General features: G+C 39.8%; 1 protein-coding gene and 1 pseudogene across 3 annotated transcripts in view; one reads left to right on the top strand and one right to left on the bottom strand.

The window, feature by feature from the left end:
• LOC129780396 (microtubule-associated protein Jupiter) overlaps positions 1-14,177 on the top strand; it is a 113,048-nt gene extending 98,871 nt beyond the window's left edge. For 2 of the 3 annotated variants that reach the window (XM_055788615.1, XM_055788616.1), the window contains 2 exons: positions 4,088-4,225; positions 12,175-14,177. In XM_055788615.1, coding sequence (XP_055644590.1) covers positions 4,088-4,225; positions 12,175-12,320 — 284 coding nt within the window. In that variant the 3' untranslated portion in view covers positions 12,321-14,177. The remainder of the gene's footprint in view (positions 1-4,087; positions 4,226-12,174) is intronic. The other variant, XM_055788617.1, reaches the window with a different exon arrangement.
• Positions 5,962-6,134, bottom strand: LOC129780908 (U4 spliceosomal RNA; annotated as a pseudogene).
• Positions 14,178-22,199: the final 8,022 nt, after the last annotated feature.

Below are 22,199 nucleotides of genomic sequence, written 5' to 3' on the forward strand. Positions count from 1 at the left end.
TGGCAAACTTATCAGCGAAAACGAACCCAAATTTGCTGGGAACATTCCCTCTGGCAGTGGTCTCATAGAATTTTAGACCTCCGTGCTTTGTAAAAACCTTGTTGTACAATTTTCGAACGCCTCTTTTGGCCACCAGATTTTGCTTCAGCGTCCTGTTTCGTTGCTTGTAGGCACGGAAATTACGATAGCCTTATCGCATAAGATTCTTCGGATGGTAACTTGGTTAGAGTTGTGTTTATTAGCGATGTCGTAGTTCAAGAGTCTCGAGTTTGTTTTAATTGTTCTCAACACCTCCAATCCAGCTTCCGATCGTAAATTCTACTACCACACATCCGATCACGGAAACGGTTCTGCACATCATATACGGTCGATTTAGCCGCTTTTTCGCTATTTCGCGATTTTAGTACCAGACCATTTTTATTGTGTCCAAAATTAAATTTCTTCTCTCGGCTTCCATCCTGCACAATCTTCACAAAACAAAACGGATCAACGTGAAATTTTTAACGTCGAACGATACAGGTAATCCGAATTTTCTGTCAAAAGATTTCAGATACGCCTACTACGACGATCGCTGCTATAAAATGAGCAGTGATTCCGGATTCTAACGGAATCAAATCTTACCCCCCGTTTCCCACTGATACTCCTTCAAAATAAAAATTGGAGACATTCCGAGAGAATCAATTGGGCAGACAGTGAGCGAAGGTGGGATCCGTCTCGTGCCGTCATAGATCCATTTAATTAAATAAATTAATTGAAAAAGCATTCTTAGAAATTCGACAACTGGTATCTGCCCAGAACTCAGCCCATGTAAGCCAACCATGACGTACACCAAAAAAATCGAAATGAAAATTAAACTAGATGTGGGTTATGTCTGTGATACAAGCGCCAGGTTGATTGACGTAAGACTACCGTTGGCTCAGTAATCATTTGTTTGAAGATGCATCTGAATCAATTCTCAATGAATGAATATTTTGAAAGATTTATGAAGTCCAAGCAAGTGCTTGAGTGCAAGAGCTTCTTTCGTGCATGTTTTGCGGAGGCATGGTTCTGAGGTGAAATTTTTTTCACGTTTTCACTTGCTTGGGGAAAACTGTGTGTGTGAAATAAAATTCACATCGGAGATAACTTCCTTCGTGGGGGAAGTAAAATACGAAGTGTCCTACCATTCGTTGCCATCCAAAGTGAGATAGGTCTCGTCGTCCATCATCACCGCCACATCGCGATTCGCCGGGAAAATCGACTTGACCATCTTATTCAGCCGGTGCAACTGTGTCATTTCCTGCAACTCCGAGACCAGTGGACGGGTCTTCCGTTTCCTGACATGTATGTCCATGTTCGCTAGGTACTTTTTCGCTGTTTGGCCAGTTGCACGGACCTCCCGGACAAGCGCACGCAGCGATGTAGCCACTCTTCCCTCGATCTGCCTATTCAGCATCCTTTGGAGCTTCTTGTTGCTCAGGGTCGTCTGCCGTCCGGAACCGGGCTTTCTTTCGATGCTCTGATTGTTGTCCAATAGTGTCAACATGTTGTTAATGCCGGAACGGGTGTATCCGGCGTTCACAAAGTGCGACGACGATGCAAAATGTAAGCTCATTCGAACTTCATTTACTGGTATCGCAAACGTTGAAATTTAAGTTTTTTGAAAACCGAAAAATCATTGGAAATCGGGACTTTTTAAAAAAAAATGGTGGCAAATGTCTTAAAATTGCATGACACGTCAAGATTTACAGTTATCTCAACGAATTTTTTTTTGTCAAAAATCGATCGGGCCAAAAAATGACCTAGTGCCAAAAAAACATTTTTTTTGACAAAAAAAAAATCGAGATAACTGTAAATCTCGACGAGTAATGCAATTTTAAGACATTTGGCATCATTTTTTTTTTGAAAACCTCGATTTTCGGTGATTTTTCGTTTTTCAAAAAAAAATTCTCTCGAGATGACACTAGATCTCGATGCTTTATGCAATTTTTAAACATTTAAACAAACCCCCGATTTCCTTTACTCCCCCCTTGGGTGATTTTTCAATTTCCAAAAAACTCAAACTTTGACCGCTTTGCGCCACTCTCCCTTAAGTCCAATTGAGCTGAAATTCGGCATAGGGTGTTTTTTCGAGGTGGTGAACATTTTTTATTAGGTAACTTTTTGAAATTAGAGATGACCATTTTCATTGGCCCTCTAACATACATATGCGTACCTCTTATTTTCGAATTTTCTCTCTCATTTTAATTTTTTTAGAATTTTTCTAATTATCTCAAATATTTTCCAAAGTATTCTATTGTTCTAATTTGGGTGAAGACAAACTCAACGATATATAAACGACGCAGATCTGATCAGCCGTTCTCCTATGATGATAATTTACACGTACGAGGGAAAATCCCTCTTTTATATATAAAGATAACGGAAAAATAATTCTCAGAATCTAATATGGCTGATACGAGAGCAGTCTAGTAAACGGTCGACATTTTTGGTGACAATCACATAGCTCCTTTTTGCGAATATTATGGCGAAATATATGCAATATAAACACAATATATACAGTCACATTAAAAATGAATGCACTACAGTAGACACGACCGTCAGTTGAATGTTTAGATGTTCTCTCTTTCTATCGAACATACACCGAAGAGCAGTTAAAACATACTACATTCATTCTCCCACTCGTAGTCATAACTGTCGTTTGATTCCGGCTCATTTGATTTTAGTTTGAATGTCATTTGACTGCCAATGATTTGAATGCCAGTTCTTTCATAGATGATGGACGATCATTTTACAAGAAACAAAAGTACCTGAATAATTTCATAGCAAATATGTTGAATAAACGTTTTAAGAAATGAACACTGTTGATGATGGAACGATGACGGTAAAATGAATAAAAAGAACAAATGTCGAGGTGTCACACGACAGAGTAGTCAAATTAGAATTCTTATTGGGAAACTCTAGTTGCGTTATTTTCGCTCCACCACTGAATTCATTGAAATTAAAGTGATTAAGGTTTGAAATTTTGAAAAGCGTTTTGAACAACAATTCTATATTGAATGTAATGTTCTACTGATAATATAATCTCGAAATTTTGCGTTCCCGGAGAACTAATGTGTCACCTTGGACAACTCAGCATTCGTGTTTGTACCTGTGAATCAACAACAGTTTGTTTTTCATTTCATAGATGACAACGACCTCTGAAGGCCAACGTGGTTTCCGCCAGACATTTCGGTGCTTGGTTTTTTGTATTGGTTTCAGTTCTCCCGTTTTACTTAACAAATCACGCTACATGTCGTGACAAAACACGGCTGTAAGTTGGCATGGTATCAAAATATTTGCGGGCACGCGCTTTCAATCCATTCAAAACTCGTCGCGTGATGATTATGATTTGATGGAGGAATACTTTGTGGCTTTATTAACAGGCTAATTATATGATGTTGTCATCAAGGTTAACCACTCTGAATGGTGATATTAAACATGTTGCGAAATTGTATCGCTTGAAATCTTAAAACTTCGCACATTCGATATTGTAGCCATTGCACGGACCACAAGCACTAGTAGTAATTATTTGCAGGAAGCGATAAATCCTCTAAACATTCATTCTTTTTTTCTCCAACAAATCTGGAATGTGTCTTCGCTGCTCGATGTGTGCTCCAAATCAATTGAATACTTTCCTTCTTGTACTACCAATCCGTCAATTCCTTGAATGAATTGCCCGGTGCATGCCACCTCCCCACCCACACACACATCATACACATATTCTTCGACAAACAAGGTAACGAAGACGCTACATCAGATTCAGCCTGGCCGTCCCACTCCAACCCGGGTGGTGCTGGTAATACACTGTCGCTGGGCGGGTTGCTCGGTTCACCGGCCCGACGCGGCCATCACCACCACCAATTCTATCCCAGTGGGGAGGCACTGAATCCGACCTATGCGTCCAACATTAATCTCTGTATCAGTGACGACATCATAATAAGTGTGACCGATCATGACGAAACAAGCGACACTCAACAACAACAACAACAACAGCAGCAGCTACAGCATAGATCCAATCCTACAACTCCCACTACTGCTACCGGTTTCAATACTAACACCAATATTCTAGCGTCGCCCAAGTCATCATCGTCCACATCTACGATGCCCCGCTCTCCCCGATTTGCTCAGCGGAACCCGGTCACCGGCAATGGAGTCGAGGACTACGCAGACAAGCCGCGGAAGCCGAGCTCGAGGCGTGGATGTTTAGGTACACCAGCCGGTGATGCTTTTTGTTTACTAACCCCTTCACTGTTTGTGTTCTGTGTGATTTTCTCCTCTTAGTTTTGAGTCAGATGATTGTCATTTGTTTGTGAATAACATATTTTTGAAACACATGTTTCAATTTTGCAGGTTTGTGATTATGTACAGCTTTGTGGGTTTCATTGATTTGCAGGTTTTCCGATATTTGTGTTTTTATTTTTCTGTTATCCGTACTAAGCAGGGAAATGTGTGGGAAAGAATTTTTAAAATTTTGTGGCCTTTTTTCAATTTTTCTTAGAAGCTCCCGAAGTATGATTGGATCATTCCAAGGCCCAACCTGGTGTTCAATTGCACCATTTCTTCATTTCTGCTGCACCCCGAACCAATCTGGCGCTCTTTTGATATAGTACGACACCAGTTTTTCAAAGGTTTTTTGATATAATATACTATACGATCTCCTAGTCCGTGAATAGTTTCAATGCTTCCAAGCATTCCCACTTTTCTCGTACATTTGTTGCTTTTTTGTACTTCCAGACCAGAACAAGGCCAACAACAACGAGCACCAAACGTTGTTGTTCGGCTGCTCCGCAAGACTTCTCGTTTGATGTTTGTGGAGTGAATACCGTTTGCTGACTAGCGTTGAGCTATACTGTCTTTCTCAAGACATGGAGAGAAGGAGTTTGGGTTACGTTTGTCCACAAGGACCCTCTTTTCAGGGCTAGAGACGAATGAACTGAAGAAGTTCAAAGTCTCTATAATCCAACACGGACGGACAGACTGCTGCTCTGCAGATCTGACGCGTCCAAATTTCGCTTCCACTACTCCACTACATCTCGTCTCATATACTCCTATACTTGCTGAACATTTTTGTCCTTGTATTCTAACAAGACATGTATTCTGTGTAATTTTATTTGCGATAGTTAGTGAAATAATTGAGCTCGGGTTATAACTTTAACCCTTTGAACGACAATTTATTCTTAGTTTTAAGAGGAGGGATTGATATAGAAACTTACGGTTCATATTCACTCAATTCAACACTGTCATTATCACTTTCGCATAAAATATCCCCCATTCTTTAAGCCATATCTGTTATTAACCGTCATAACTTTAGTTTGTTCAGGAAAGCTGATGACGAGCTGAAATCGTCATTTCCGTTCAAGAGAATGAGTACCTGATTAAATCCACATATCTTACTGAATCATATAATGAACTTTTGAAAATCATTGCTTAATTTTTGTTTATTTTGATTGTTCAAGCATGCGGATGAGATTTGATTCAAGTAACTCAATTACTTAATTTGACTTACATTGAATTAATTGTAGAATTTCGATTGCATAGAAGAGTCGCATTATGGATTTTTAGCTCAACTCAGGGACTGATCATAGAATGTATCCATTACATGCTCGGAATATGTTTGAATGTGATCAATGAGGTTCTAATCAGCTATTCTAATAAATTAACCTTTTTAGATTCTGAGTGAGTAGCGATGGGGTGAGGCTAACTTGTTTTAAAGCATTCAGGTCTCATGTGCATATATTTCAGAAACAAAATCGTCCATATATCCTGAACATATATCCATGCCGGATATTTCGGCTTCCAAAAATCAAGTTTTAACTAACCACACAATATTATTAAATTTTCATTTTTGAGAGTATTAAAAAAATTTTTTTTCGAGATAACACCAGATCTCGACGTTTTATGCATTTTTAGGTCATTTGGCATCGGAAAAAAAACGATTTTTCCTCCCTTGGAAGATTTTCGAGGATCAAAAAACTATGAATGGATTATACCTGTTATAGAACCGTAAGGTTGACGTAGGACTGCCGTTGGTTTAGTAATCAATTGTATATTTTAATTAGCAATAATCCCACCTCGGATGTTCCTCATTGGGTACGATATTGCCGCAGCGCAGAGCTATCTTTTGTGTGTATTGATTAAACTAGTGAATGAAACTATTTACGAATTCAATTGCAAACAAATCCCAATTGAAGTCAATTCATGCATTATGGTAGTAGTTATAGCAGCAAATAGTTATCAACATTTTGCCTAATCATCAAACAGTATGCGTAGAAGTTCAGTGAGCGACATAAAGAGATATCTTCCAAAAATACAAAAGTACTCACTGCTCGCTTCTATTTTGCAATGTCGATATCCCCAGGTTTCATGGTTTTGAAATCTGTGTTAGGGAAACATTCAGAAATGCAAGCGAGTACAAAAGTACCCGCAGCTTGAATCTATTTTGCAATTCCGATTTCCCCTGGCTCCATAGTTTTGAAGTCTGTGTTAGGGAAACATTCACCCATTTCAGCGATCGTACCTCATTCGTTACGCAATCATAAGTGGATTTCCGAGCGGCACTCGCTTATATACCGATTGGTGATTTCAAAAGCCTGTTTTGAAAGCAACTTTAGGGCTATTGAAACAAGTCTTTGGATCAAAAAGTAACAAGCATATGACGCGTAGACATTTTACCTTTCGAATGAAGTGTTTATCATACCAATTCGTGCAATTGTTTAGGAGCTATTAACGTTTAAAATCTCGTTCTCCGGCGTAACGCTTTCGTTTTTGAATCTTTGAACTTACACCCCAGTTTAGAACTGAAAGACATAGTCCTACGTCAAAATCAAAACTTTGAGCGCTTTGAAGCACCCCTTAATAATGTCCGATTGAGCTGAAACTTTGCAAAGCTCATTTTTTGGGCCAATAAACAAAATATACATGGTCGGTTTTTGAAACTTGACATGACCATTTTCGCTGCCACCCTTATTTTCAGTCTATGAAGAGAAGAGAAACATTGCATCGCAAATTTATCCCCTCCGCCTATTGTGACTCTCCTGTCGGCTGGTATAGCGGCTCACCGCCGAGAAAAGAGAGTATTTTTTCATCCATGAAACAGTACACATCAAATTAAAACCAAAATAGGAGCAGAACAAGAAAACTTGAAACGTGTTGGAACATGTTTTTTCCTCCACCATATTTGACAGTAAGGAGTTCAGGCTTTTGTCAAACGTGAATAAAGGATTTCGTGTGTTTCTATGCTTTATTCTTGTCGCACCGTGCTTTTTCGTGAATTATGAAGACGATGATGGCATGCTCGGCAACCATCAATTTCGCACCAAGTCGGAACGAACATGTTCGGTACAATTTTAGATCTTGAATCTTTTTCCAACGTTCGTTAACTGAAAGTGGTAGAACACTTCAACACTGTCCTCTTCTCTTAGGCAAATAGCACATTTGGTTGATTTCGTCGTTTCATCTTCTGAAATAGCTGGATTACATTCGTTTATCGGGTCACTTGTCGCAATTCGGAATGCAGAAGGTGCCTATCATGGCATCTTCAAACGGTCTAACTTAGTAACTGGCTCGTGAACCTGCACCGATGAGAAAATACAAGCATCGTGTACAATCTCTTCCATGAAATCGCCAAACGTTCTCAAATTCACAATACCTGGTGTCTGCGATAATGACCCCTTGCATTTTGTAGTCAGCTGGAAGCTCAGTGACTAAGTCCTTCAGCAAGGTCGGATTTGCTAGATGTTCCGGAAGGTCCGTTGCTATTACGTCATCGCAAAGACCTTGGACCATTATTTTAAACTCTACGAGGGTTTCCAGTCGGTCAGATAGCGGCGAAGGAGTTGACCTAGTTTCATCGATAAGAGATTCGATTAGCAGTTTCGCATGGCCATAGCGCATTGTCAGTGCTTCGATTACCTGTGGGACTGGAACTGGTAGGATCAATCTGTTCCGCATTGATTCCCAAGCATCACCCTTTAGACAGCGTTGAAGGCGTGTCATATTTTCATCGTCTCTGCTTTGTTTCTTTGCTTTTAAGAGGCTTTTAATTTTATAGTTATTTTATTCGATTTTGCATTCATTTATTTATTTATTTACTACGTCTTCACCTATAATGCTGCACAGACTGAAAACTCTTATAATATTTGCTTTATTCTATTTTTAAAACTTTACCTACACATATTAAAATTTAAAAAAAAAACAGAAATTTTCAATAAATTAATGCTCATTTCAAGGGGATGGTTTTATCCGAGCACAGCATATCGAACGAAGCTCCGTCTTTCGGTTCGAGCGATATGAACTTCGTTCGCCCAGACTTGAACACCGTATTCAGGACACTGCGAACGAGACAGCAATACAGTGCCTTCAATACGTATACATCACGGAATTCAGATCGGAGAATTGCGAAAGCTCTTGCGGTGATTGCAGTGATGTATTCCTAGAATGTTAGTTTGCAGTCCATTGTTACCCCTAAATCTTTGATCGATGTGACGCGGTCCATTCTGCTGCTGTCACTTCAGCATTAAAATCCAGTTGTGTCCGAGATTTGTTGAAGGAAATTATTTTGCATTTCGTTGCGTTCATTACCATGTCGTTTGATATGCACCAACTCGCCACGGTGTCAACCTCATGGTGCAAAGTGGCACAATCGACCGATGAGCTGATTACTTGGTAGATTTTTAAGTCTTCGGCGTACATGAGATGAATTAAGATGATTAGGTCCTGGTCGTTCTTAGGTCGTTCACAAACATAATGAAAATCAACGGTCCGAGGTGGCTACCTTGTGGTACACCAGATGGTGTAGCGAAGCAGTTCGACTTTGAAGACCTCTGTTTCACGAAAGCGGATCTTCCTTGCCAGATACGAGCGCAGCCACATGATGAGCCAACTTGGGAATCCAAGTTTGACGATTTTTTTCAGTGCTAGATCATGAGGTACCTTGTCGAAGGCTTTAGTGAAATCCACGTAAATGCTATCAACTTGACAGCACTTATCCAAGCTAGAGTTGAACAGGCTCGTGTAGACCGTTAAGTTTGAAACAGTTGAGTCGCTTCCGTCAGCGACAAGTTAAATAGGTGGCAAACAGGTGGTCCTAGCACATCAGCAAATCGTCGAATGAATACAGGAGGTAGACTATCTGATCCGGGACCTTCGGCTGGGTCAACCGTTGTCATTGTTGTTGCAAAATTGGATTGGTTGGGAACCTCCTCTCGGTTTTAGAAATGGCACCTTTAGAGTGATCTGGATTACCATCTGGCGAAGGTGGCCCTATTTTTGTTTCCTTTTGTAGTAGTTTGTGGAGCTAACTCTTCCAATTGTGTTTCGATTTGGGAGTCGCTGCAATTGAAGCTCGACTCTAGTGTCGCGGGTGGATTAGGTGGTTATTACTGATACCGATCTCGTGCGATTGGAGAGACATTCGCGCACACCCAATCACGATTATTTACCGAACTGTTCTCACCTGCACAGGAGATGTGCCATATCTCATCATTTTTGACAGCTTTATTTGGGATGTGCTGCAAAACTAAAATATGAACATTGTATGATCATATTTTGTTTCAAGGTTTAGTTCTCTCAACTCACAATACAGTGGACATGGTAGAACGCCACGACTTACTTACTTCACGGCAATTATCGTTCCTAAGTCTCATCGTATAGACATGCAAACATCTGCATATTCTCAGGCAGTCAAGCGGCACTTAAAGCTCAAAATACTTTTGAATGCTCTTCAAAAATTGTCTGGGAATGCATTTCCCTTTTACGGCAATTAAGTCAGATAAGTTCGGTACAATTGTACTGGTTTCCTGGCCATTGCGGTATAGAGGGCAACGAGCGAGCAGATGAAGCTCACCATTCACTGGTCCAGAACCATTCTTTGGACTAAATGGGAAGACCGGGAAGTGACAGCCAATTGGATGGCTGCAAAATTTGAACAGGCGAAAAAATTTATTATGCCGAGTATTAAAATTACTCAACAGCTGCTAAGCCTTAGTAAGAAAGACCTCAGCATATTCACTGGTCTTCTAACATGACCAGTGCTTGGAAATATTGAGCTTGTTAAGTAATATTGAAAATATATTTTGATCAGTGTAACGCGTTTATTTTGCTTGTCGATGCTGCTGTCATTCATTCGAAGGCAAACAAATTTACAACTGTGTTTATTCATATTCATTCTGTGCTATCTGAGCTTTCCCTAAAGCTCGAGTCATGAGAATTCATTCACATTTATTCATTGCCATTCAATTCTCAGGAAAGTTGTGACTGTTCATATCCCGATAGGTGTGTGATTTTCTCATCGAGTCAGTGCCTTGCTTATTCAATTATTTTTGAAGTTACTCCGAAAGGGCAACGCAAATTGGTGGCGCAAGAGGAGATGCTAACAAAAGAGCAAGATCTGCATGCACACTCACAACTAAGGATTGCATAGGCTTGGACGGCGAGGAGGCATTCTGCAGAATCGATCCGAGTAGCGAATGCAAATTTTGTCCGCCAAAGCTGGAATTTGGCAATTTCATCCGCTAATCCTATAGCATAGTTTAATCCGTTTGCTAAAAGAAGCTCGAAATATTCTCATTGCGGTCGTGTTTTGGATAGCACCATTTTATGTTCGTGTGTTCGGAATTTGAGTCAAAAATTAAATGTTATTTGCCTCAACGAATTTCTCCGTTTCGTCAGTGTCCGAGGACGATGCTGATAGTTAATGAACTGGCATATTAATATCAATGAATGACAATACTGGGGATATTTTCTTTTGCTCACATTCCGTGAACGCAGAATAGAACGAAAGAGAGAATGAAAAAACTTGGATGAATCAACTGTGAGGGGCTTGCTGTGATTGTGAGGTTCGGCGTTGGTTCATTTTCGGTATCCCGAATGCAATGCTATAATGATCGCATGTGGTCGGAAATTCAGCTAAAAAGGTTGATGTGATACAGATATTTCCAAGCACTGAACATGACACTGCCCGAGTAAATACCATCTCAAAAACATAGGTTTAGCACAAGATGATATTTGTCGCTTTTGTAATGCCGAAAGCGAAACCTCGGATCAGTTGCTCTGTAACTGCGGAGCTCTAACTAGACGCAGACTTCAACACCTTGATAAAGCTATTCTGGAGCCCAAGGAAATATGCTTTGCGTCGCCGATTAGTATTATAAATTTTATCAAACAGATTATTCCTGATTGGCACCTATCTCGCTATAACTTTCAAGCTACTCCTTCATCAATAAGTAGTAGATAAGCTTAAAGTGTAGCATAAAAACGGGGTATACCACAATAGTTCAAAATAATGGACGCAGTGGTTCACACCCAACAGGAAAAAAAACTCCTGTCGTAAAAAATTTGTATTGGCCTCCTCTGATCGAAAAGATTTTTTCTGTTCGGGTTGTTGATTTCTCAGTTGCTGTGGCAACAGTAGGTTTCAGACTTCCTAGGACCCTTTGACTTTGACTGATCTTCTAATTGACCCTTTTTTAGGGAATGATAATACTTTGTAGTTAAAAGCCTCTACAATGGAGGAAAAACTATAGGATAATTGGAAAATCTCAGAAATTATCCAAACGTAGATCCCACATACTGATTAGTGCCTTCAAGAAACAAGCACTTGACATAACGGCAAAGCACAATGCACTGGGTGAGTGTATAAAAGATGTCATTTGCGATTTGTTTTCCATAACCCATTTGTTGTGTGGACACCGACTGGACAACATCGTTGCTGGACGAGCTGGATGACGAGGGATCGAGTGTCTTTCTCAAGGCAATGAGGGTGGAGGTGTAGTGCAGGAGTAGAGTAAAGTTTTCCAAGGGCCTTTCTCAAGGCTAGAGACGAATGAGCTGAAATAGTTTAAAGTCTCTATAATACAAAACCTGACCTTGTATTCCAGTACCGCAACACTCTGTCGAGTCGAGTAAACGAGTCGTTAGAATGCTCACTCGGAAAGCAAACATTATTCCAAAGTCTTCGGAAGTGTTACAGAGCAACCAACATTCCAATGCTTGTATTTTTAAAATTTTACTGAATCAACAAAAAAAAACTGCAATATTTCTGGAATGAAATGGATATAATAATACTCCCACACATTTCCTTATATTTGTTTTGTGTACGTAGATCGTGTTGCTGAGCAAGTAAAAAAATTTTCCATCTGTTTTCTTCCCCAACCCTAGAGTCTGGCAATCCGGTGACCGGCGAAGGATACAAATCTGGCGGCGCAGCGGAAATCAACACGACCGTCCCATCGCTGAATGGTAGCGGTAATGTCATCAACAAGAATCGCATCCCACCCGGAGGCTTCTCATCGGGACTCTGGTAAACACATCAAACACCACAATAAAAACAACAACACAGAACCGCGAACACGGGATGGCCCTTTCTAGCAGAAGATTGTAACAATGATCACGATTTCCCGATGTAACGATACATAACATCAGCAACACAGAAACTTTTCCTCATTCCCCTCTCAACACAAGCAGCATGGAAACCTTTACATCCCCCCATACCCAAGGGGTACAGTTCCAAATCTTAAGCTAGTTGGCCCAAAAATATGAGACAACAGTTACGTCGCCAACCCAAAACTTTGTGGAACTAAATATCCGAAAACGAGATAGTTTTTTATCCATGGAAAATTTCAGCATAAATTTTTAGAAACAAACGAAAATGGTTGCATATAAAGACAACGACACATAGACATCATTTCCATAAAAAGGGAGAAAACGAATCGAGCAAATATATGCGATTATAGGGAAAATTACCTTTTTCTGTGTAGAATAGAGGAACAATAAGAGGAAGAAAAAAATACAGCAAACATAAAATTTCTCGCTAGAAGAAAACAAATCTCTAGAGATTCCTATTTGAATTTTTGGAAGATTGCCGAAAACAACTTTTGCAGATTGAATGATGGAACGAAAATCGAACCTACGACGATTGCAGGCAAAACATATATTTATCAGTCTGTTCGTTGTGAAACAATGACGACGAGGAGAATCACTAGTGTGTATGTATTTATGAATGGAAATAACCATCGTTAATAATATCACAAACACCCACTCTTTGGACTGATGAAGAAGTCAAACTAATAAAAAAAAAACAATATTGAGAGCAATTGATAAACTTATCACACAATAAATCAGTAACGCACGAACATATTTAGAGTGCATCCAAATAGAGGGTTGAAATGTATAACTTATAATCAAATAAATAAACGTACATAGTAATGGAAGGGTTGCGAGCGGCAGAGTGTAAAATCCAGCAGTTTTCCATTCAGAATTATTTTCTTCGTTTTACCATTGAGATATACGACTCAAACCTAGTATTTCTGTCCCTTTGAGTGTCTTTTTTTGTATTCGAACAATGTGTAGAGTTAGTAGCTTGCGCGATCGAGGTGGAATGTAGCTATGATTAAATTAATCAGAAATACCATTTCGACAACGATCACATTTTTGCTATTTAAACAAACCTTTATATACTTGTCATATTATTGTATTTGTATTCGCCCAATTTGAAACCCCTTATAAACAAACTCACTTTTGTATGAAGTACGCATTACACGCAACCGGAACGAAGGGTGACACTTCCTTCCAACTGCTATTATTCTCGAAACGCGTTCAGTTTACTGTTTCCCTTTCTTCCATTTTTGTTCAGTAAAATTGATTTCCTATTTGATAATTTTTATAAAATTATTAAATTTGTCTCTATTCAATAAAAGTTAATAAAATGTGAAACAAAAACGAAATAATGTGAACGAATGTGGCCTGGAAATAAAAAATAAGTGCCCTCTATCCGGGCGAACACACGATTACAGCGAAATAAAAAAAAAGTCGAAAATTCCGTTAAAGATTATCTTGTTAGGGAAAGAGAGAAACAGGTTTATAGGCAAGTCAAAATTTGATGGTTGATAGTAATAGTTGAATACAATAATACTGGTTGGAATGAAGAAGAGAACGCTTAAGCGTAGTTTAAAAAGAATGAAGGTTATGAAACACGCATAACCAAGGAAAAGTGTAGCGATGTCGATACATTCTATATATATATTTGCATTAACGGTTGGCATGGCGGAGACGACGTTGAATACAATCCAGCAAGTAAACAGCTAATCGTAGGAAAAAGTATCTTGATTATTGTACTTGATTACTTCACTTCTTTTCATTTGTAATAATAAATTTTAATTTAACGCGGGCGCGTTATCAATGATCCGAAATACCACCCAACTCGTAAAATAACTCGAGAACTACAACTGATGAAATATGGCACAATGGCGGTTATCAATGTAATTCCATTAGGTTCAATAAAATTCAACTAGAAAACGATAAGCCCGAATAGAACATAATGGGCCCTATTCCAGAAAACGAGACTAGCAATTCGTCTCGTCTCGTCTCGGTTTCAGTCACTGTCGAGACGAGCAAAATATCCAATTCCAGTACACGAGTTTCATTGAAATGCTTTATTTGGTAGACTGGAGAGACTTCAGTCAGTTTTTCTCGGCATGATCAGTGATGTCAGATGAGATGGTTGTTGTTTGGAAGAGGCCCATTTGAAAATCTGTAAGATCTAGCAATTACTGAACTGAATTTGATGGTTGCACTTGAAAACATACATTGCTTATGCAATACTAGTTTAGCCGTGAAACATTTTTTGAAGATAAAGGCGGAGCAGAAGAATACCGTTTCTTTCAATCAACAAGGTGAACAAACACATCAAACAAACTAGACGATTCGACTGATTCATCGACGAGCGCGGCCAAACTACTCGTCTGTTTTTAGTCGAGCTCGGCTTCTGTAATATGAAAACAAACGAGACGATCGCTCGTCTACTCGTCTCGTTTTCTGGAATAGGGCCCTATATCTAGGATATCGGCGGAAGTTCGTCACTGCTTTGCCAAGGGAGACCGCTATGAGCACTCTTTGGAATACGGCTTGGAAAATGCGTGGCTGGAACCATACAAACGAAGGTGAGGAATACTCTTACCGTTGGATTTTCAACTTGGCAAGGAAGGTCTGTCCCGATTCCGTTCCTGCACAAAACGTCGTACGCGACTTTCCGCTTCAAAGCGATCATGAGAATTTTTCGATGGTGGAATTCTCAATTGCCCTTCTCTCATGTAACAATTCAGCTTCGGGGTCGGACAAGATGAAATTCAACTTGTTGAAGAATCTTCCCAACTTGGCAAATTGGCGTTTGCTGAACTTGTTCAACAAGTTTCTGGAGCTGAATATTGTCCCGCATGACTGGAGACAAGTGAGAGTGTTAGCCATACGGAAACCTAACAAGCAGGTTTGCGATCACAATTCCTATAGGCCGATTGCAATGTTATCCTGTATTCGTAAATTGTTAGAGAAAATGATTCTACTTCGTTTGGACAAGTGGGTCGAAACAAACAGTTTGCTGTCAAATACGCAGTTTGGCTCCCGCCGGGGTAAAGGGACGAATGATTGTCTCGCGCTGCTATCTTCTGAAATTCAAATTGTATTTGCTCGTAAAGAACAAATGGCTTATATTTTTTTTGATACCAAATGGGCATTTGATTCAGTTTCCATGGAAATTGTCTCAGAGAAGTTTCATAATCGTTACAGCCCCCTAAGCCCCCTCTTGTACAGTTTTTACGTCAATGATATGGATGATTGTCTAACTAGAGACTGCACGCTGAGATAACTTGCAGACGATGGGGTAATTTCCATCACGAGTACTAATCCCGTCGTTCTACAAAAATCGTTGCAAGATGCCTTGAACAATCTGTTCACGCGGGCCCTCAAGATGGGTATCGAATTCTCTTAGGAGAAAACTGAAATGGTCGTTTTTTTCTAGGAAGCATGAACCCGTCCAATTCCAGCTTCATCTAACCGGCAAAACGATCAAGCATTCTATGTTTTTCAAATACCTGGGTGTATATTTTAATTTTAAGTGTACCTGGGGGAGGCACATTGCGTATTTGAAACAGAAATGCCAGCAAAGAATCAATTTTCTCCAAACAATTACCGGAACATGGTGGGGTGCCCATCCAGGAGACCTCATTAAGCTGTACAAAACAACAGATATTGGGGCTGATTCTGATGCGCGAATGTGAAGTGACAGCTCGGAAAAATTGCCTCACTCAATTCCCGAAGGCGGCTGTGGTGAGATTTTTACCTTGAGTGAACTCTCATGAACACTCACTCAATTCCCGTGGGCGATTGCAGTGGAAAAACATGCCATTTTGTGACTTTTGAAGTCGTATCCTCATTCGTTATCGACTAGTACCAGCAATGGTAGCCAAAAATATAATTAGGAATTTCCAAAGGATTTGAACGATCTCTAATAATTCGCCGTTCCAAACGGGCAATAGCTACTGCAGATTCAAAGATGAATTCATCATCTACTTTATAAAAATTTCCGGAAAAAAATAGGCAATTTCGAATGCAATCCAGTTAAACTGTGAATTTTGAAATGATTTATATTTATTATTAACATGTAGACAGTTCAAGTATTTGGTATGCTATTACTAATGACGAGAATATACATCTTCTGCAGCCGCTATAACGCGGTACAAAATTAAATTGAAAGTTTACAATAGTTGACCCTAACTGATACGAGAAACTCAATTCAGCATACCGTTTCCTTTCTCCAAAAACACAAATCAGACTTTCAAAAATTACGAAAAGCTACTTAAGTAGTTAAAAACCGTATATGTTTAATCAACTTCTTCCATGTGTGGGGCATCCTCGGTGTCATCCACTAGTGGAGGAGCATCTTCATCAGTAGTTGCGGATGGAGTATCTGTGCTTATCCATTTCGAGACCCAGCTTGACCATAAGGTAGATGCGAGATGCGTGCCCACCGGGCTCATCCAGTGAGAATCCAAACGATAACAGCGCAGTTTCGGACAGTGGAATTACAAGATTCTTGACAGCTCTATCATTTTTATCGGCTAATTGTCTGTGAACAAAATTTAACTTCTAAATTTATTTGAATGCGATAATAAATATATCTTACCTTGATGACTTTTATGTGAGGCGACTATAACATTAATGTTCATTGTAATGTTATAAAGAATAGTCAACCTTCCGATAAACTTTTAGCAATAATTACGCTAAAATCAGCACCGGACACTAAGTCAAAAAACGAATGCGGAATCAAAACACGGATACGAAATCAAAACAATTGAAATAACATACACTCATATTAATGCAAAGGGACTATGCAAAAACAGATTTGAAAATATATTTTTATTTGTTTTCTTATGCCAGAGATATTATTTTTCATCAATTATAATAAGAGGAAAACATTTATAAAGATAAACGAAATTATTTCCTGTACATATTTGTAACAAGGAATGAAAATTTTTAAAATAAAAGAAATATATATTCATGAAACACATTAAATACATAGAGCCTTTGCAAAAAACACAAGCTTTGACATATAGTTCAATGAACACTGCACCATTTGTAATTCATTGAGTATTTTACTCCAAAATGAACCTCTCACGTCAGGGCAATCGCCTTCGACGATACGGTGACCTGGGTCATGTGACTTTGAGGAGTTCATTGTTGTCACATTCCATTCGCGCTGGAGAATCAGGCCCATTATCAGTGTTGCCAGGATTCATATTCTCAAGCTGGAGAGGATACAATATCGTTGTTTGCGTATAGCCATGGGGTGTTTGCATTCGACACATACGATGAGTCTGGAAGTTTTGGCAGGAGTACCCCCGCTTACTCTTCGGTTCACAGAATTATACTACAGATTTCTCATCCGTTGCAAGATCATGAATCTATTGGTGATTGATAACTTCGAAAATCTACTCCAACTGACTCCTCAATCAAGTTTTATGTCTATATACCATGAGTACCTTACCAATGAAGTGCACCCTTCATCACCAACCAAGTTTGCTTCCCATACTTTTGCAATTCCTCTGTTATTTTTTATCTGTCCATGCGACAAAAAATTCATGGAATCCCAGATCATTTACGCTCCAATGTTATTCCGTCGATATTTTCGGAAAAATATGGGAAAGTTAGATCTGATAAAATGTTCTTTACTGATGGTTCATTCATAAACGGGTCCACAGGCTTCAGCATCTTCAATGAAAATTCCAGTGCCTCTTTCAAGCTCAAAGATTCTTTTTCCGTGTATATCGCTGAACTGGGTGCGATATACTACGCACTAGGGATCATTGAAACATTGCCCATCGACCATTATTTTATTGACGTAAAACTACGTCTTTCAGGAAGAGTGCCAAATCAGAAAACAGGTCACGTTTTTATGAAATAAAGTTAACATTATCAACTATTTTCACTGTGAACGAATTCTCATGATTTGCATACCAATCGAATCGGGAATTCTCTAAGATTTGTTTGATATACTATACATTACCATTCGCTAATCTCTAAACGGTTGAAATTCATTTTTGAAAGGCAAATTGCTCATAACGAATTTTTTCACATTCCTCGTCAGCACACGCTCGTAAGTTGGCAGCGCATGTGGAGTGAAGATGAGTTCGGTCGTTGGTTACACACGATTATCCCTATGGTTTCAACGAGTGCATGGTTCAAGGGATTGAATGAGGGCGTGATATCTCGACTTATGTACAATCACCACAACCTGAACGCGCATCTCTATCGCATTGGGTTCGCAGCAAACAATCTATGTGATTGTGGTGAAGGCTACCACGACATCGAGCATATTCGGCCTGATTCTGCGAGGCGTGTGAGGTGAGATGACAATTGTCACGTATGTCACGCGATTCTACTAGGCGTATGCTGTGAGAAATCTCACTTGAATGAACTCTCGCCGTATTCCCGTTCTCAAATCTACGTGACGATTGTCACATGAACTGCGATTTCTAGGTGACAATCATCGATATGTCTTGAGGTGTCGACAGCGCACAAAAACAAATGAAAAATGGAAGAGAAATAGTAAGTGTCGTTTTGGTCACAAAGAATCGATAGTTGTGGTATTGTATGTATCATTTAGTTCAAATAATCAACTTTCACAGAGCGTGTGGCGAATTGCAAGCAGTTTGAATTTTTTTGTGAAAGCAGTAGTAAATCTGTTATCCTTCGATCGGACGAATAAGCACCCCGAAAATAATTCCATTACATGAAAACAATTAATCTATTCTACAATATATATATATTACATGGATCTTGTGTTTCGTCTATCTAGCACCGAGTCATCACCGAACTACATATCCATTCCAGGAGCCGTGATAAGCGCCGGAACCGGAGCCAGAGCTGACTCCGAGTGAAATAAATAAAATTCTGGGATACCAGATGTTTTTTCTTCAATTTTGGCGATACAAATCAGAAATAACTAAATATGCCCTAATGTCTGCAAAACTGGCCAGTTTCGTTTATCATTTGGAACCAATAATGTTTTGTTACTATTTTAAACAGCCTGCAACTGGAAGAAAACATTGAGCTTGAGCTTGGGTAGACTGTACAATTCGTAGTTGCTCTCCGTGATTGACCTGAACCTACCAAATAGCACAAAGAACACACAGAATGACGCTTGGGACTAGCAAATCATTCTCGTTGTGCAATTTATGGTGATTCGAGCTTTACGCCGCAATAACGACGCCGGCCACGTCCTTACAGTCACCAGGGGAAGGGAAGGAATGTTAGTATGACATTCGCCGCCCGAAGGCCAGAAGGGTCGCCTCTATAGCGTGGTTCCCTAGCGAATATCATGGGAGGGATAATTGTTAGTGGGAAGAGGTATGAATCAGCATTCACTGTGGTAAGTGATGTGATTATGTATACCTAAACTATTGACCGCTTGACGAAACGAAAATCAGAAAATCCTATAAAACATAACACGCGGGAGATATTATCTTTAAGTATCTTGAGAAAGAAAACCTGTGGTATTAAGTGGACCGGCTATATATTCTATTATTCACCGCACGCATTTTTATCGAAGTCCAATCGCGATAGTGGAGAGTTAACTTTAGGAAACCTGAGAAGGTAACCGAGAGAATTCCGGTAATCGTCGGGCGTAATGTTATAGCACTTCGTTATAGAGACATATTGTGAAAACACGCACCTTTGTGAAGGCATTCCGAAATATGTGAAAAAAATTATAGACCACCTAAAACTGTGTGGAAAACAAGTAGAAGTAAAAAATCGCCTGGCATCCATGAATACCACAGAATATCAAACCCACGTACACATAAACATCTATGGAGGAGAAACAAACTATAAACAAAACACACAGACCTATTTTGTATTCCTAAAAATAATGCTACCATCCGTTTGATGTACCGTCGATGGGGGCGAGACCAGGCCAAAACGGAGAAAGCCACTACTAACAATATCCCTACAAATACCGCGAATACTTCCGAAAGCTGCGAACCGCCTAGTAGGAGACATATCCTCAACACTCCCAACGCACAGCACTCAACTGCAGTACAAATAGTTACCGTTCAATAACTCACCAAAGTTTGATGTATTTACACATCAAACCCTGATGAATCACCAAACAACAAGCACCCGCACCACAGCTAAGCTCTATGTATCGAAAGTAGTGAAAACATGTCTCCCACCAAACGGCTCACAGCCCTCAAAAATACCCGCAATACCCGCCAAGACAATACAAACAGCAACCTCATTCGTTCCGGCCAAATCCCACCCCCATCGACGGTATGTGAGAATGAGGGGAAAATGAATAAACTTAACTGACGACGCCGCCGCCCGATCGGCTCAGCCTTGCAAGCAATTCCCTGTACAGCAGTACTACCGCTCCGCTCTCGTTATTTCCAAATAACACTCGAAGTATCTCACAGCTCTCTCCAAAATGAACAGTTTCTTCACACATACACACGCATCTAAGAGAAGAACGTCACAGGAACGGGGCATGCCCGGGTGTTATATAAAAATGTTAAAGAGGATTGAAAAGAAATGAAGAACTTAGCTCTCGATGTGACCATCGTATAACGCCTGCAAATTCTGCCTCGGTGATACATTCACTGCGATATATGCACACACACACAACCTGAACTAAACACGAGGAAAAAAAAACGCAACAATTCTGAGCCTATTCGATGAATTCAAGTAACATAAAATTAACACCATCATATCTTGAATTTTCTAAAAAAAAAATCATCCGACTACAATTGAACATCGATTTTTAACGTAACTAACACAGAAACTCAACCGACATATTGTAATTTTCCCGCACGGCGGATAAAACCGAAACACGCGTTGACATGATTTTGCACGACGAAAAAAACAAACGCGGAGCGAACTAAAATACGTCTACACCCGAAGACTGCCCGCTCGGGACTCTCCCCTGCAACTGGAAGAAAACATTCTAACAAAAGTTAAATGTTTGTAAATTCGTAGACATATGTGCGAATGTGGAATCTCTGATCTGATTTGGCAACCAGTAGAATGAACACCTTGTCACTTGCTGTTCATCCTCTCACATACATAAAATGAACCTCTCACGGCAACCGATACGACTGTAGGAATAGAGTGAGGAGAGTTGCGTGATGGTGATGTGATAATTGTCATCTCACCTCAAACGCCGCGTAGAATCAGGCCGATTGTCTGGTCGTGTATCCAGTTACATGGGGCCCGCTCTCAGCTTTCCAGAGCATTGAGGGCACTAGGCAGACAATCTCATATCCCCGTCCGGGATATCTTAAGTAGCCGTGATCCTGATCTTCTGCTTCATCTATACCTGTTCTTCAAAAACGCCGATGTCAACGTTTAATGATGTTTCCTCCGTTGTATTCCTGTATCATATCCCTCCTATCCTATCGATAAACTGTTACTTAGTCGCGTCAATACATACACATACTCTTTACAGATACAAAGGCCGAAGGTTGTGCAGCCCACTGAACATTCAACAAGAGCCAAAGGTTGTACCGCTCATGACAACTCTACACGAGCTGAAGATTGTACCGCCCAGTGACCATTCTATCCTGGATTTCTCGAGTCAAGAGAGATGCACCACGATTGTTATGAGGTACAGACTAGGGGGCGTCGCTGATTAACACTTTCGACGCCCCGTCACCCAGATATGGGTGACACTTTCCTCGTTCAAGTTTAATAGGTTTTTTAAAAGGAATTTGATAGAATAGGCACCTAAGTGTAACTATAGGATATGTAGAAAAATAATAAAATTATTACCATATTATCATAAGGAAGGAAGGTATTGTATTATAGAGACTTTAAACTTTTGCAGTTCATTCGTCTCTAGCCTTGAGAAAGGCCCTTTG

This window comes from Toxorhynchites rutilus, chromosome 3 (genome assembly GCF_029784135.1).
Source record: "Toxorhynchites rutilus septentrionalis strain SRP chromosome 3, ASM2978413v1, whole genome shotgun sequence".
Taxonomy (NCBI): Eukaryota; Metazoa; Arthropoda; class Insecta; order Diptera; family Culicidae; genus Toxorhynchites; species Toxorhynchites rutilus.